General features: G+C 40.9%; 1 protein-coding gene across 4 annotated transcripts in view; it reads left to right on the top strand.

Annotated features, from left to right (window-relative positions):
* The first annotated feature begins 206 nt into the window (after positions 1-206).
* CBFB (core-binding factor subunit beta) overlaps positions 207-14187 on the top strand; it is a 59609-nt gene continuing 45628 nt past the window's right edge. For all 4 annotated transcript variants that reach the window (XM_045988583.1, XM_045988584.1, XM_045988581.1 and 1 more), the window contains exons 1-3: positions 207-563; positions 790-876; positions 5606-5722. In XM_045988583.1, coding sequence (XP_045844539.1) covers positions 486-563; positions 790-876; positions 5606-5722 — 282 coding nt within the window. In that variant the 5' untranslated portion in view covers positions 207-485. The remainder of the gene's footprint in view (positions 564-789; positions 877-5605; positions 5723-14187) is intronic.

Below are 14187 nucleotides of genomic sequence, written 5' to 3'. Positions count from 1 at the left end.
GAGCGAGAGGGCCGCGAAGCGGGAGGAGCTCTGGTTCGCCGCAGCCCAGCCGCCCCGCAAGCGGGCGGGCGGCGCATGCGCGGCGCGGGTCGCAGAGTTGTGAATGGTGCGTTTTGTTTGCCAGAGTTTGGGGCGGGCGGGCGCGCGAGGAGGAGGGGTGGAGCCGACCGGGGCGGGGCGGACGGGCGGGCTTGCGAGGTGGGCGGTGAGAGGAAGTGGCGGCGGCGGCGGCCGGGGGCGGCGAGTGCTGGGTTCGCGCGGGCGGTAGGCAACGGCTAAGGCGGCGGCGGCGTGGGCTGGGCTCGAGCGGGCGGCGGCATCTCAGACTCCCGGGAGCGGGAGCCCACGCGGGCGGGCGCCTGAAACAAAGGAAAGCCAGAGTCAGGGCGCCGCGGGTGGGCGGTCAGTCGGTCAGCGTGAAGCCGGCCAGCGGGTGCCGCGCAAGCCCGGAGCCCGGCCGGCCGGCGCGGCCTCAGGGCGGGAAGATGCCGCGCGTCGTGCCCGACCAGAGAAGCAAGTTCGAGAACGAGGAGTTCTTCAGGAAGCTGAGCCGCGAATGCGAGGTGAGGCAGGCGGGCGGCTTGGAGGCCGCAGCGCGCCCCGAGTGGGCCCGGGCGGAGAAAAGTTTGGGCGGCGCGGCCCCGGGCAGCCCGGCGGAGGGGCAATCTCGCCCGGGCAGCCGCCAGCCCGCAGACTCTGCTTGCCCTTATCTGCGCCGCGCGGGGCGGGCGGGCGCGCCGGCGGCGTCGCGGATTTGGCTCCTGATTTCGGGCCGTCTCTGTCTTGCAGATTAAGTACACGGGCTTCAGGGACCGGCCCCACGAGGAGCGCCAGGCGCGCTTCCAGAACGCCTGCCGCGACGGCCGCTCGGAAATCGTAAGTCGGCGGGGCAGGGACGCGGGGGGCCCGGGGCGCGGAGACCGAGGCGCGCGCGGGTCACTTGTTGCGCGGGGGCCGCCGCGGCCCAGGCCGGTTCCGGACCGCGCCGCGGACGCCGCGACTCCCGGAACTGAGCGGGCGCCGTCTCACTTCCTACTCGGGATTCAAAATGCGAAACCAGACACTGGCGGGCCGCGTCCTCGCGGGGAGACGCTTCCCTGTGGCCCTCTGCGGGCGGGTTGTGTTTCCCAGACGCGGCTCGGCAAACAGTTTGCCGCGAGTAGAACTCACACCCGAGCCCAACTAAACAGGGAGAGGTCTTTGTACAGGCTCTGTCACTCATTAAGGGGTAGGGTATTTGTAAGGGAGAAAACACCCATGCGGAAAAAGAATGGGGCTTCATTCAAAGATCTGATTCCTGGACGAGAGTCAGTTTCTCAGGACGCTAGGTTTGTTGTTAAATCTGTATGTGAAGCTGTTTAACCGCCAGTATAGCTGAGAAGCTTTCTACCAGTTATCTATTGTCCTAATGGAGAAAAACAAGCCCTGAAGACTGAGCCATCTTATTTTCTTAGAATGTTAAGGCTCAGGAGCATCAGAAACCATCATCATCTTTTTTCAAACCTCAAAAACGTATCCCGTTTAGTGCCGCAGTTCCTGAAGAATCGCATGGGTTTGTGAAACCCACAATTGATCTTGGGGCCGTGTTTTAGGTGGTGGATTCAGTGCTTCACCTTCACCAAACCTTACCTTAGGGGAAAAAAAGCTCAAGTGTCTCATCATCTTTTTTGGTTTTTCTTATTGGAGGTGCTAAAGAGGGGGGAATGAAAAAGCCAAAGATAAGTAGGAAGAAGCTAAAGAAAAGAGATCTTACTAATTAAAAAACAGAAGTCATCGAAGTGCTGTCTAATGGAATGCAGTTATCTACTCTGAACTGGGCCCACTGCATTTGCAGAGACTTGAAGCAATGGTGAAGTTTGAATTTGGGTTAACAATAGGAGGACATATTGGAACATTTGCTCCCCCCTACCCCTTATGGGAAATATATTTTATTGAAAAATAATTCACATACCATAAAATTCTCCCTTTTCATCACCTAAATCAAGTTTATTTTTAAGAATATTTTTCTATTTAAAATGAAGACTTTTTAGAACTATATTACAGATCATGTGAAGATACTGGCTAAATTTATTAGGAGCTCTAGAATATTTGGTCATTAGTGCCTGTTATGAAAGTTAAAACACTTCCAAGTTTCTTGAGTAGTTATAATAGTTACATGATTAAAATGCCTAAGACATATTTTCGGTTTTGGCCTGAGTGATAGAAGAATCACTCATTAGTTGATCCAGTGATTATATTATTCTTTGTCTGGGCTTCCTTTTGCAAAAGGTGGATGGTATACCTAACCAATGGATTTCCTGGAGTTAATTGATGTAAGTGTGAAAGATGAGGTACAAAGTACTTCCTGATATTTAGAGCTGAGGGGTTTTTTTGGGGGGGGACCTAATAAAGTATGGTTACTAGGTGGTTTTCTGTCACATCGGGGACTTTACTGATAATAATTGTGAATTGGAGTGTAATTTAACCCACAGTAGATCCGAATTGCTATATTATAATATTACTGTAATATTATAGTACTATTATAGGTTGCTTGTATTTATCATAAGTTTCTTTCCAGGGATAAATCAGACAGACTTTTTAGGCCTTTCTCTCTTCCAAATATCTGATCCTTTGAATTTTAATAAGTTCTTAATATCTGACAAGTATTAAGAGTTAAAGGAGGGTAGGCTGAATTCTGTGTAATATTCTCACTTAATATAGCATACATGTCTTAATTTGTTGAATAATGTAACTATTTGTAATTTGGGAAGGAATTTCACATTTCCTCCTTTTTAGCCCCCCCCCCCCTTTTAATTCAGTATTCTTCACATTTAAATTACAGGATCCCTAGCTCCTAGAGGGTGCAGACCACTTTAACTCTGGTGTATACATTAATATACTCCCCTCTAAACAGGCACTCTGCATAACATCTTTTGTATCATAGCTACTTGATTAATTGAATTTAGAATAGGTGTGGAGAAGGTATTATTTTGACTCTGTTTTGACAGCAGCTATATACAGTAAAAATATGTGTAATTACCAAAACTGTTACCAATCTCCCCCCCCTTTTTACTCTTTTAATTTTGAAAATCTCCTTAGTGTATCATTGAGATTAAAGAATTTATTTTGTATTTAGATAGATGTGGCCATAACTATAAAACTTACGCAGACTCCTTATCATAGCATGAATAAAAGTGATTATGGGTAAGGGGTAGAATCTATTTGGTCTGTTTTATTCCTCATGTAAGTTTTATTGTGGTAAGAGTGTTGGAGAAGTCTTCAACACTAATGGTAAATTAAAGAAAAGAATTCAGGTATGATGATGACTGTGACAGCAGTAAAAACTGTATATTTTTAGTCCTGAAGATGGAAGGATAAAGGTATGTTGAATTGGCTTACAGTGTGTTATTTTGCAGTTTGTGAAACCTGTAGAATAATCATTGGGACAATCTGAAAATCTTACATAAAGACAATGATACCAGTGTAGCATTTTTGTGTGTTTTTTTTTTTTAAGATTTTATTTATTTATTTGACAGATAGAAATCACAAGTAGGGAGAGAGGCAGGCAGAGACAGAGAGAGGAGGAAGCAGGCTCCCTGCCAAGCAGAGACCCCGATGCGGGGCTCGATCCCAGGACCCTGGGATCATGACCTGAGCGAAAGGCAGAGGCTTTAACCCACTGAGCCACCCAGGCGCCCCTACATTTTTGTGTTTTTGAACAGAGTTTTCCCAATTGTTATATGTGTGTAGGTATTCCATTAGAAAAAGAATTCTATGGTCAAAGTTGTGAAATGCTATTGCAGAATGATCTGTTTTTACCACTTCTCTCTCAGAGAGAGGGATCTTGATGAGATAATGGGCATCAAGTGATGAAGCAGGAAATCTCTTCTGAGGTTGGTCTTCAGGCAGGAGGTGAGGTAATAAGATCTGTAGATTGTTTTTACTTGCACAGAGCTGATTTGGGGTACACAGGGAGTGGAAGGATTTGTTACTAGGTGAATACTAAAGAAACATGCCTTGGGGATTTTGACACAAGGCATTCCTTCATGGGCTGAATCTCTAATCTGCCACCACTCTACACTGAGAATTTATTTTATTATCTGAGGCTGAAAAAGTTAGCTCTCTTATCCAGCTCAGAACTATTTCTCTTATTTAGCAAATACTTAAATGGCATTACAGGGTACTATTATAAGCACTTTACAAATACTAATTAGTAGGGAAACTGATGTACAGCTAAGTAAATTGCTTCATCCTACAGCCTAGGCACTGTGCCTTCTAGAGTCTGCTTTTCATTTTAACTATTGTTGGTTCATTTCACTATACTTGATTGTTTTTTAAACTTGGTATTAGTGGGGAAAGATTTTTTTTTTTTTTAAACGTTAATGTTGTAATATTGACGTTTTTTTAGTCCCCGTTCATGTAAAATACAACAGGAAAGAGTATCCCTGTTGATTAGGTAAATGGCATCAAAGATTTCTTTAGAGATTTAGCAGTTAGGTTGGCAGTTATACCTGCAATACCAATAATAGAAATAGGAAGAATACATTTTTATCTCTAAGGAATCTAAGCTGTTAATCATGGGGGGTACTAGTGGATAGTTCAATTAGCTGGGGGTACTAGTGGATAGTTCAATTAGCTGATGGCTTTAAACAAATTGCCCAAAATGTGAACCCTTGCTTTCAGATGAAGACTATTTGATTGGAAACAAAGTATGTTGTGGAACTTTAATTAGTAAAATAAAACAAACCCAAACCTCTCATTTCAACAAAGAAAGTTTACATTCAGATGACGAAAAATGTTTCAGGGTTGTTGTTTTTTTCTCCAAAATGCTTTTTTTACTTCTTTCTGAATTTCCCTTTGGAAGAGGTACAATGCTAATTCCATTTTTTCCTTGGAGGAAATGTAGTTAAATTGCTTAGGGGCTACACAGAACACTTTTATCAAAATGGCTTTAGATTGTTCTGTCTGTTGAACCGTGCATCCAAATCTTATTATAAATATTAGATGAATACTCTTTTATATAGTCAGATCCAGTTCTCCTAAAGTTAAATTTCAGAAAACGCATATTTTTAAAAATCACCTAAGGTTTTAAAGAGATAACTACTATCATATCACATTGCTAATGTATCATTTATCAGAAGACACAGTCCTGTGTGTTTTTAACATGGGCTTGAGAACGCAGTATTTCATTAAGCAAGGGAAATCAAGAGAAATTAAAATGTCCCATTTATACAACTTGAAGTTGTGGTATGCTTTAAAATTCAGAAGGTATAGATCTTTAGTGATTTTCACATTTAAAAATAGAAGTTTTAAAATTCAGAGATGATGTCTTCTGGTTAGACATTAGCAATGCGAGATCCTAACGTCAGCAAAAAATGACCTGAAAGAAAGTATTGATTCCATGTCTGATTTTATATTTAAGCAGCCAATGGCGAAGGTCCTCAAAATGGAATCAGATGTTTGTAACTTAATACTTAAGAAAAATGATGAGTGCATGTTTTTTTACTTTTAAGTATTCTCAGTGCTGCCTCGCTTAAGACAGAAACTGATGTAAAAATAAATGACTGCCTGCATAATTTATGTAATGTCCTGCTCCTGATCCTGTTTGTATTGATCTTTCTAAAAGGCTTTTGTGGCCACAGGAACCAATCTGTCTCTCCAGTTTTTTCCGGCCAGCTGGCAGGGAGAACAACGACAGACACCTAGCCGGGAGTATGTCGACTTAGAAAGAGAAGCAGGCAAGGTAGGAAACATTTCTTTGCAATTTGAAATACTGTGGATTGTTTTATTAGAGATCATTGGAAGATTTACAGCTTAATGAAGAGATCACAGGTCTGATTATACACACATATGGGCAGGTGTGTTTTCATGTTACAAGGATGTAATACGATTTTTTAAATAACTGCCCATTTTTTTTTATGTCATTCCATTACTAATTTCATGTATATAATATTCATCATAGAAACTTCTAGCCCTTAAAGAGTAGTGTGCTTTCTTACATGTAACATTTAAAACTTACTTCTTTTGAAAGTATTGACAGGATATATTTTGTTTTACTAACCTAAGTGACTATAGTACTTTAAAAAATAAAATTAAGAGAAAAATGGGAAAAGGCTCTGTAGGCATAATTTAATAATATTTAGAAATAGCTCATGGGTAACTTTCTACTTCTGTTAATACTGCAAATTTAATTTTCATTAAAAAATAGTGTGAAAACTTGAACTTGGAAATAATTTTTTTGTTTTGAGGGAAGCTGGGAAAACAAATTGATGCCTTAAAATTTTTATGTTGAAAGTTTAGGTTGAAGATATGAAATGTTTAAACTGAGAGCTCTATTAAACTCTAACTTAAATGTATTACATAATTTTGGTGAAATTTTAGTGAATAATGGATTGGTTCATCTTTTAATGTAGAAGTTGACTCTTATGGAAATAAAGTACTTAAAGTATTTTTTGGCTTCATTTTATGCTCAGTATTTCTCCTATTTCCTTTGTGTTTCTATGCCTTTTTTTATCAACTTGCTCACTTACTCTTCTAAGTGTTGTCATGAATACCATAACTTCTCACTTTATTTGCAAAATATAATACATAAATAATACAAAGATTTTTGTATGAGCCTGTATTAGGAAAAGTATTCCTGGTTTTATATATATACACAATGAAGAGTTTTTTGTTTAAACTTTAGGAAATAAGATGGGTTGTTTGGTTTTTTTCTTAAGATTTACTTATTTTAGGGGCTCCTGTGTGGCTCATTTGTTAAGAGTCTGCCTTCGGCTTAGGTCATGATCCCAGGGTTCTGGGATCTAGCCCCACATTGGGCTCCCAGCTCAGTGGGAAGCCTGCTTCTCCCTCTCCCACTCCCTTTCTTGTGTTCCCTCTGTTCTGTTCCCTCTCTTGCTGTGTCTCTCTCTGTCAAATAAATAAATAAAATCTTAAAAAAAAAAGATTTATTTCTTTGGTATAGAGAGAGGGAGGGGGGAAATAATCTCAAGCAGACTACCCGCTGAGCAAGAGCCCAGCCGAGAGCTCAGTCTCACAACCCTGAGATCATGACCTGAGTCAGATCCAAGAGTCTGGTGCTTAACTGACTGAGCCACTCATGCACCCCAGGGCTTGATCTTTTGTGGGTGACAAACCAACTAATCTTTGGAGAGGGAGAGGGAAAATAGATTATAGAATTTTTAAAGTGAGTAATAAGGGATTTGCTTTTCTATGTATTAGCTTGCTTGCTTGGAAGATTAAAAGCAAATGTTCCAAGTTTTACTATTTTGTAATTCTTATATATAAGGAAGAGGTTGGGAAGTCATTGTGGGATTATGCTTTTTTGGTCTGTTTTGTGCATGTATGTGTAAGTGAATGAAGAAATTATTTTTCTCCTTATTCAAAACACTTTCTTAATGTTTATTTAACATGGTGGCTCAGATACTACAGACATAAACCAAAAAGTTATTTTCTCAATTTTAATGCTAAACTACTTTAACACTTCAAAGTGCACATCTCAATGTTACCCAAGTCTCCCAGTATTCAGTAACTAATAAATGGGTGTTAACTCTACTAGAAAGTATGTTTGCTTAAATTAATGTAATGATAACTGTTTACCAAATCGAAGACCAGATTACTCTTGGACTTAAACCATTGACTTGTTTTTAGTTACATGACCACCAATAACAAAAACTTTGTATGACTTATTTTAGTGTTTAGAGGGTACATTTTCAAATACACCTGGAAAATTGATAGAATGGATATAAGTGAGTTATCAGGAAGCTTGCATTTTATTAATATTTTTTTGGAAGTTTTTTTCTGTAGAGGGCCATATATCAAATATTTTTAGTTTTGCAGGCATGTGGTCTGTGTTGCAGCTGCTCAAGTCTGCTGTGACAGTGGAAAAGGAGCCATAGACAATATGTAAACAAATGAATGTGGCTGTGTTCCAAGAATAGTAACAGTGGCAAACTCAGTATCTTTGCCTCAGATTTAAATCTGCAAATGTTTATATGTAGATCCTATACTTTTTATTTATTTTTTTATAATTCATTTATTTATTTATTTATTTGACAGAGAGAAATCACAACTAGGCAGAGAGGCAGGCAGAGAGAGAGGAGGAAGCAGGCTCCCTGCGGAGCAGAGAGCTGGATGTGGGGCTCAATCCCAGGACCCTGGGATCATGACCCGAGCTGAAGGCAGAGGCTTTAACCCACTGAGTCACCCAGGCGCCCCAAGATCCTATACTTTTTAAATACACTTTTTCAACACCTGTACTATATCAGTAGGATCCAGAGGAAAGGAAAACATATTAAGGCACAAAAATAAATAGGAAACTGCTAGAATATTGCTCTCTTCCAGTGGGATAAAGGATACCAGTGAATTTAGACAAAAGGTACTGACTCATGTTTTCTCAACCATGGAACGCAAGCTATGGAGTCTCGTATTTTTTTTACTCCTTTTTTATGGTTCTCTTTCTGATAGTTATTAGCTAGTATTTCTGTCTCTCCAGGACTAGAAGCAAAGAATAATCAAAGGGATTTCTCCAAATGTTAATTGTTTGCTTCTGCTTCATATTTTGGATCTTAGATCTGCATCTTTTTTTCCACGTGTTCTCAGCCTAGTCACTTTCTGAAGCAGCTTAGTTCTCTTCTTCATTCACACCCAACTTTGAGGAAACTGTTAGGGCTTTGGAGTTAGGCATAAGTAAGTCCTGGCATCATTCACTACTATATAACTTTGTGCAAGTCATTTGACCTTTATGGTCCTCAATTAGAACATGAGGTTGATGCATACTTCCCAGGGTTTCCCGAGTAATTAAATGAAATAGTGGATGTAAAGTGCTTAGCCCAGTATCTGACACAGTTGCTGAAAAATGCATTCATTTGGAAGGTTCTTGTTGGATACCTGTTGTGTATACTGAGCATTGTCCTAGGCATTTGGGATGCATAGTGAACAAAACAAAGATACTTCCCTAGAGATTGTTTTATGGAAGGAGTGGAGGTTAGACAGTGTTCAAAATGAATAAGAATAAGGGTGGTCAAGCACCAGAAATGTTTGCAATTTTAAATAGGTTGGTCTGGGTAAAGAAGGTCATGTTCGAGCAGAGACCTGAAGGAGGTTAGGGAATGATGAGCCATGTAGGTATCAGGGGAAAGACAAAGGGTACAGTCACTGTGAAGGTCCTAGAGTGCGAGCATATTCTGTGTGTTTGATAAGCAGCAAGCAGCCCAGTGTGTCTGGAGTAGACTGAGCTAGGAGGCAGGTAACAGGAGATGAGATCAGGGAGATAACAAGGAGCCAGTTTATGTGACCTCACAATCACATGGATTTTTATGGTGAGTGAGATGGGGAGTAGTTTCAGGGTTTTGAGCAGTTGAACAATATGATCTGCCTTGGGTTTTTGAAAGGATCACTCTAGCTGCTGGGTTAATAATAGGCTGTAGGAGGGCAAGAGTGAAGTAGGGAGACGAGTTTGGCTCTTGCTGTGATCTTGGCGAGAGGCTAGGGTAGTAGCAGTGGAGGTGGTGAGAAGTGATCATAGTCTGGTTATATTTTGAGATAGAGCCAACAGGATTTGCTTATGGATTGGATGTGGGGTGTGAGAGTCAAGAATGACTCCAGCGTTTTTGGCAAGAGCAACTGGGAGTATGGGATTGCTGTCATCTGAGATAGGAAAGACCGTGGGTGGAGCAGTTTTGAGGAGCAGTTTAGGACATGTGTGTTTGTGGTGGTGGCTTGTTAATGCACTTCTGTTTTCTCACCGCCCACCCTTTACTTCGTAGGTTAGGGCACTGCTTTCTCTTAAGTGATCCTTGGTCTGCTTATCCCAAAGGTTCAGCGGCCCATTAAAAAGAATCAACTTTATTGAAGTATACTTTACATACACTAGAATGCACCCATTTTCATTGTATAAATTTGAGTTTTAACAAATGTACGCACGCATGTAAACACTACCCACAATCAAGGCAGTGTTTCGGTCACCGCCAGGAATTCCCTTGTGCCCTTTTATAGGAGTGTGGGAGTGGTCTGACTGGATGGTTCTGGCTCAGGGCTGGGACTGTGCTGAAAAGTCTGAAAACTTCTGAAAAGTTTTCAAGTCTGAAAACTTGACTGGAGCTGAAGAATCCACTTCTAAGCTCACTCACGTGACTGTAGGTGGCTTCACTTACTGGTCATGTGTGCCTCTTCACAGAGAGAGAAACAGAATGAAGTCACCATGCTTTTTATGACCTATTCTCCAGTCACTTGTGTCTTACTCTTTTCATTAGGAGGGAGTCACTAAGTCTAGTCCACATTTGACAGGGAAGGAGGAGTATTTATTCACATACATGGGTGTGAATACCAGGAGGCTGGGATCATCGGGGTATCTTTGAGGCTGGCTACTGCAATACTCACTTAAATTTAGTGAATTCTGAAAATACTGGAATGCTGATAGGAGACAGAACCTCTATATTCTCTTTGGTTTGAAATACGGCTTTATGATCTAAGAAAACTGGCTCAGCAAAATCAGTCCTTTTATTCATTCATTCTGCCTCTGTGTTTATAGGAATATATTTTTTTAAAGCATCTAATTTTTTTTTTTAAGATTTTTTTTATCTGATACAGAGAGAGAGAGAGAGCCCAAGTAGGCAGAGCAGCAGGCAGAGGGAGATGGAGAAGCAGGCTCCCCGCTGAGCAGGGAGTCCGATGCGGGGCTCGATCCCAGGACCTTGGGATCCTGAGCTGAAGGCAGCTGCTTAACCAACTGAGCCACCCAGGAGCCCCAAGTCATCTAATTCTTTTTTTTAAGGTTTTATTTATTTGAGAGAGAGAGCGAGAGCACAGAGGGAGAGGAAGAAGCAGATGCCTGCTGAGCAAGGAGTCTGAGATCATGACCTGAGCTGAAGGCAGCTGCTTAACTGACTGAGCCACCCCGGCGCCCCTGTAAGAATATTTTCAAACCAGAGGTCTTCAGTAAGGAAGGCCTGTTAATGGATAACTGAACATAAAAAGGTATTTTATGTAAGATCAAATCAGAGCACACAAGTTTATACCATCTTTCAAATATATTTGAGGGGCGCCTCAAATCGAGCCCCGCATCGGGCTCTCTGCTCAGTGGGGAGCATACTTCCCTCTCTCTCTGCTTGCCTCTCTGCCTGCTTGTGATCTCTCTTTCTCTCTCTCTGTCAAATAAATAAATGAAATTTAAAAAAAAAAAATTCCAAATATATTTGAAACTTTTGTACCCAGGTTTCTAATGAGCTGTCTGCATTGGCTCTAACAATCTTTTTTAGAAGAGGTTTAAAATAAGGGGTACCTGCGTGGCTCAGTCGTTAAGCATCTGCCTTCAGCTCAGGTCATGATCCCAGGTCCTGGATCAAGCCTCATATCTGGCTCCCCGCTCAGTGGGAAGCCTGCTTCTCCCTCTCCCACTCCCCCTGCTTGTGTTCCCTCTCTTGCTGTGTCTCTCTGTCAAATAAATAAAATCTTAAAAAAAAAAAAAGTTTAAAATAACACAACGTAGTAGAGAGTTGTCAAAATGCAATCATAGCTATATATCTTTTTTAATCTGGAAATGGGAATCAGAATGTCTGTCCTATTCATATACATCATGGTGAGGATTAAATGAAGTACTAGAATATGTGAAAATGCCTTTTAAATCATAATACCCTGTCCAAAATTGGGCTTTTTGATGGTTTTGCAGGGTGAAATTATAGGTAACTTAATTATGGAGTTTAGTGCTATGCTGTGCCTTAGGTCAGCTTCACTTGTAGCTATACAGTGTTGGAACAGCACATCTTTCCCAAGTGGTCCATCCTGGTGTATTTTAAACCCTGACAGCCAAAATGTTTGTAGTTCTTCCTGAATCTAAACTGCTCTTTTCTCATTTTGCTTTGAGAAAACAAGGAAAGCAACCAGTTGGAATTTAAGTCATTCTTAGTTAAATTTTTGTAGGCCAAGCAACTTCCAGTTCTTTGATCTTTCCTCTTAGGACCCATTTCCAATTACTTTTTATTTCAAACAAATGCAAATGATTATGGTTCACCAGAAGTTATTAGTCTTGAATGGTCAGATTAATGGTTTTTTGTTTTGTTTTGTTTTTTTTAATTTTTTTTTTCTTTTTTTTACAGATTGAGAGAGAGAGAGAGAGAGAGAGATAGATTACAAGTAGGCAGAGCAGCAGCCAGAGAGGGGAGGAAGCAGGCTCCCTGCCAAGCAGAGAGCCCGATACGGGGCTCGATCCCAGGACCCTGAGATCATGACCTGAGCTGAAGGCAGAGGCTTAACCCACTGAGCCACCCAGGCGCCCCCAGATTAATGGTTTTTGCATGTATTCTGTGTTTTGTAAAGCCTGCATTATGGTTTCAAATTAATTGTATGTGATTATTACATGATCCTAGTTTTTGAGTATAAAGATAAAGGGTATAACAAATATTTTATAAACTGAAAAAATGAACTTTACAGTGCTACTGTTTATCACTTTTTTCTATAGAAATTGAATATCTTATCTAGTGTTACTACATTGGCCTCAGAGGGAGGTTAAACTTTTTAATAATTGTTGCATTTCTATTTTTAACTTCTGATTTTTTTTTTTTTTAATTTATTTATTTGACAGACAGGTCACAAGTAGGGAGAAAGGCAGGCAGAGAGAGAGGAGAAAGCAGGCTCACCGCCGAGCAGAGAGCCCGATGTGGGGCCCGATCTCAGGACCCTGGGATCATGACCTGAGCCAAAGGCAGAGGCCTAACCCACTGAGCCACCCAGGTCAAATAACATTACTAGCAGACATTGAGAAGTAGTTATGAAGTATATGTTATTAGAGCAGATACTTTTTTTTTTAAAGATTTTATTTATTTATTTGACAGATAGAGAGCACAAGTAGGCAGAGAGGCAGGCAAGGAGAGAGGAGAAAGCAGACTCCCTGCTGAGCAGAGAGCGTGATGTGGGGCTGGATCCCAGGATCCTGAGATCATGACCCGAGCTGAAGGCAGAGGCTTTAACCCACCGAGCCACCCAGGCGCCCCTAGAGTAGATACTTTTAGGAAATTTCGATGTTTTATTTTCTTCTCTGAACTTTTGTACTTAAAACCATAATCTTTTATCATTCATTTTCATGAACATAAGTAAAGCAAAATTTAACAGCATTTGATTGAATGAATGAGGATGGACTCTTGTTTTAAATGGTTTTTCCAAAGGTCTGTGATTCTGGTCCTTCTGGAGCATTTTGCTTACTTGCCTGCAGGATCTTTGTCCCAAAATAAATATTGTGTCTGTTTATATACCATCCACAATTTGGCAGGGTTTAGAGGACTCCTTGATGTTAGCTTTGAGAAATCCCTATTCAGGCTCAACCAGTTCCTTCTGCTCCTCAGCCTAGTCACTCCAAATAAAAGATAGCTGTGGTAAAGCTCTGGAATGTGATTCTCGCCAAGAAAAATTGAGACTTTACAACTAGTTTGTCAGATCTAGATTTTAAGTATTTCTATTCAACTAAAATACGAAGTATATTTTCCAGCATTTAGTTACTGACATTTTAGTGCAGTGGAATAAGTAATCTGGTTTTTGTTTCTTTTAAAGTAGTCTTATTTATTTATTTATACTATTATTATTTTTTATTATGATACGTATACTCTTTACTCCCTATCGTCTATTTCACCCAAACCCTGCCCCCCGTCTTTTTTTTTTTTTTTTTTTAAGATTTTATTTATTTATTTGACAGACAGAAATCACAAGTAGGCAGAGAGGCAGGTAGAGAGAGAGGGGGGAGGCAGGCTCCCCGCTGAGCAAAGAGCCTGACGCAGGGCTCGATCCTAGGACCCTGGAATCATGACCTGAGCCAAAGGCAGAGGCTTAACCCACTGAGCCACCCAGGCGCCCCTGTCCCCCTCGTCTTTGATAGCCATCAGTTTTTTTCTCTGTAGTTGAGTCTACTTTGGTTTTCTCAAATATACTTTAAGTATATACCTTAAGTATATATATATAAAATATACTTTAAGTATACTATAATATTTTACTTCTTTTTAAAAAAGACTAAGAGAGAGAGAGAGAGAGAGATCATGAGAGGGGGAGGGGTAGAGGGAGAGGCAGACTCTGCTGAGCGTGGACCCTGACATGGGACTCAGTCTCACAACCTCAGGATCATGACCCTTGCCAAAGGCAGATGCTTAACTGACTATGCTACCCAGGTACCCCCTGTTATATATATGTACCTCAACACCAACTGAAAAAACATCAATTATGAGG

Source organism: Meles meles, chromosome 19 (assembly GCF_922984935.1).
Source record: "Meles meles chromosome 19, mMelMel3.1 paternal haplotype, whole genome shotgun sequence".
Classification (NCBI taxonomy): Eukaryota; Metazoa; Chordata; class Mammalia; order Carnivora; family Mustelidae; genus Meles; species Meles meles.
Note: the sequence above shows the minus strand (reverse complement) of the source record. Positions and strands in the feature narration are given on the sequence as shown.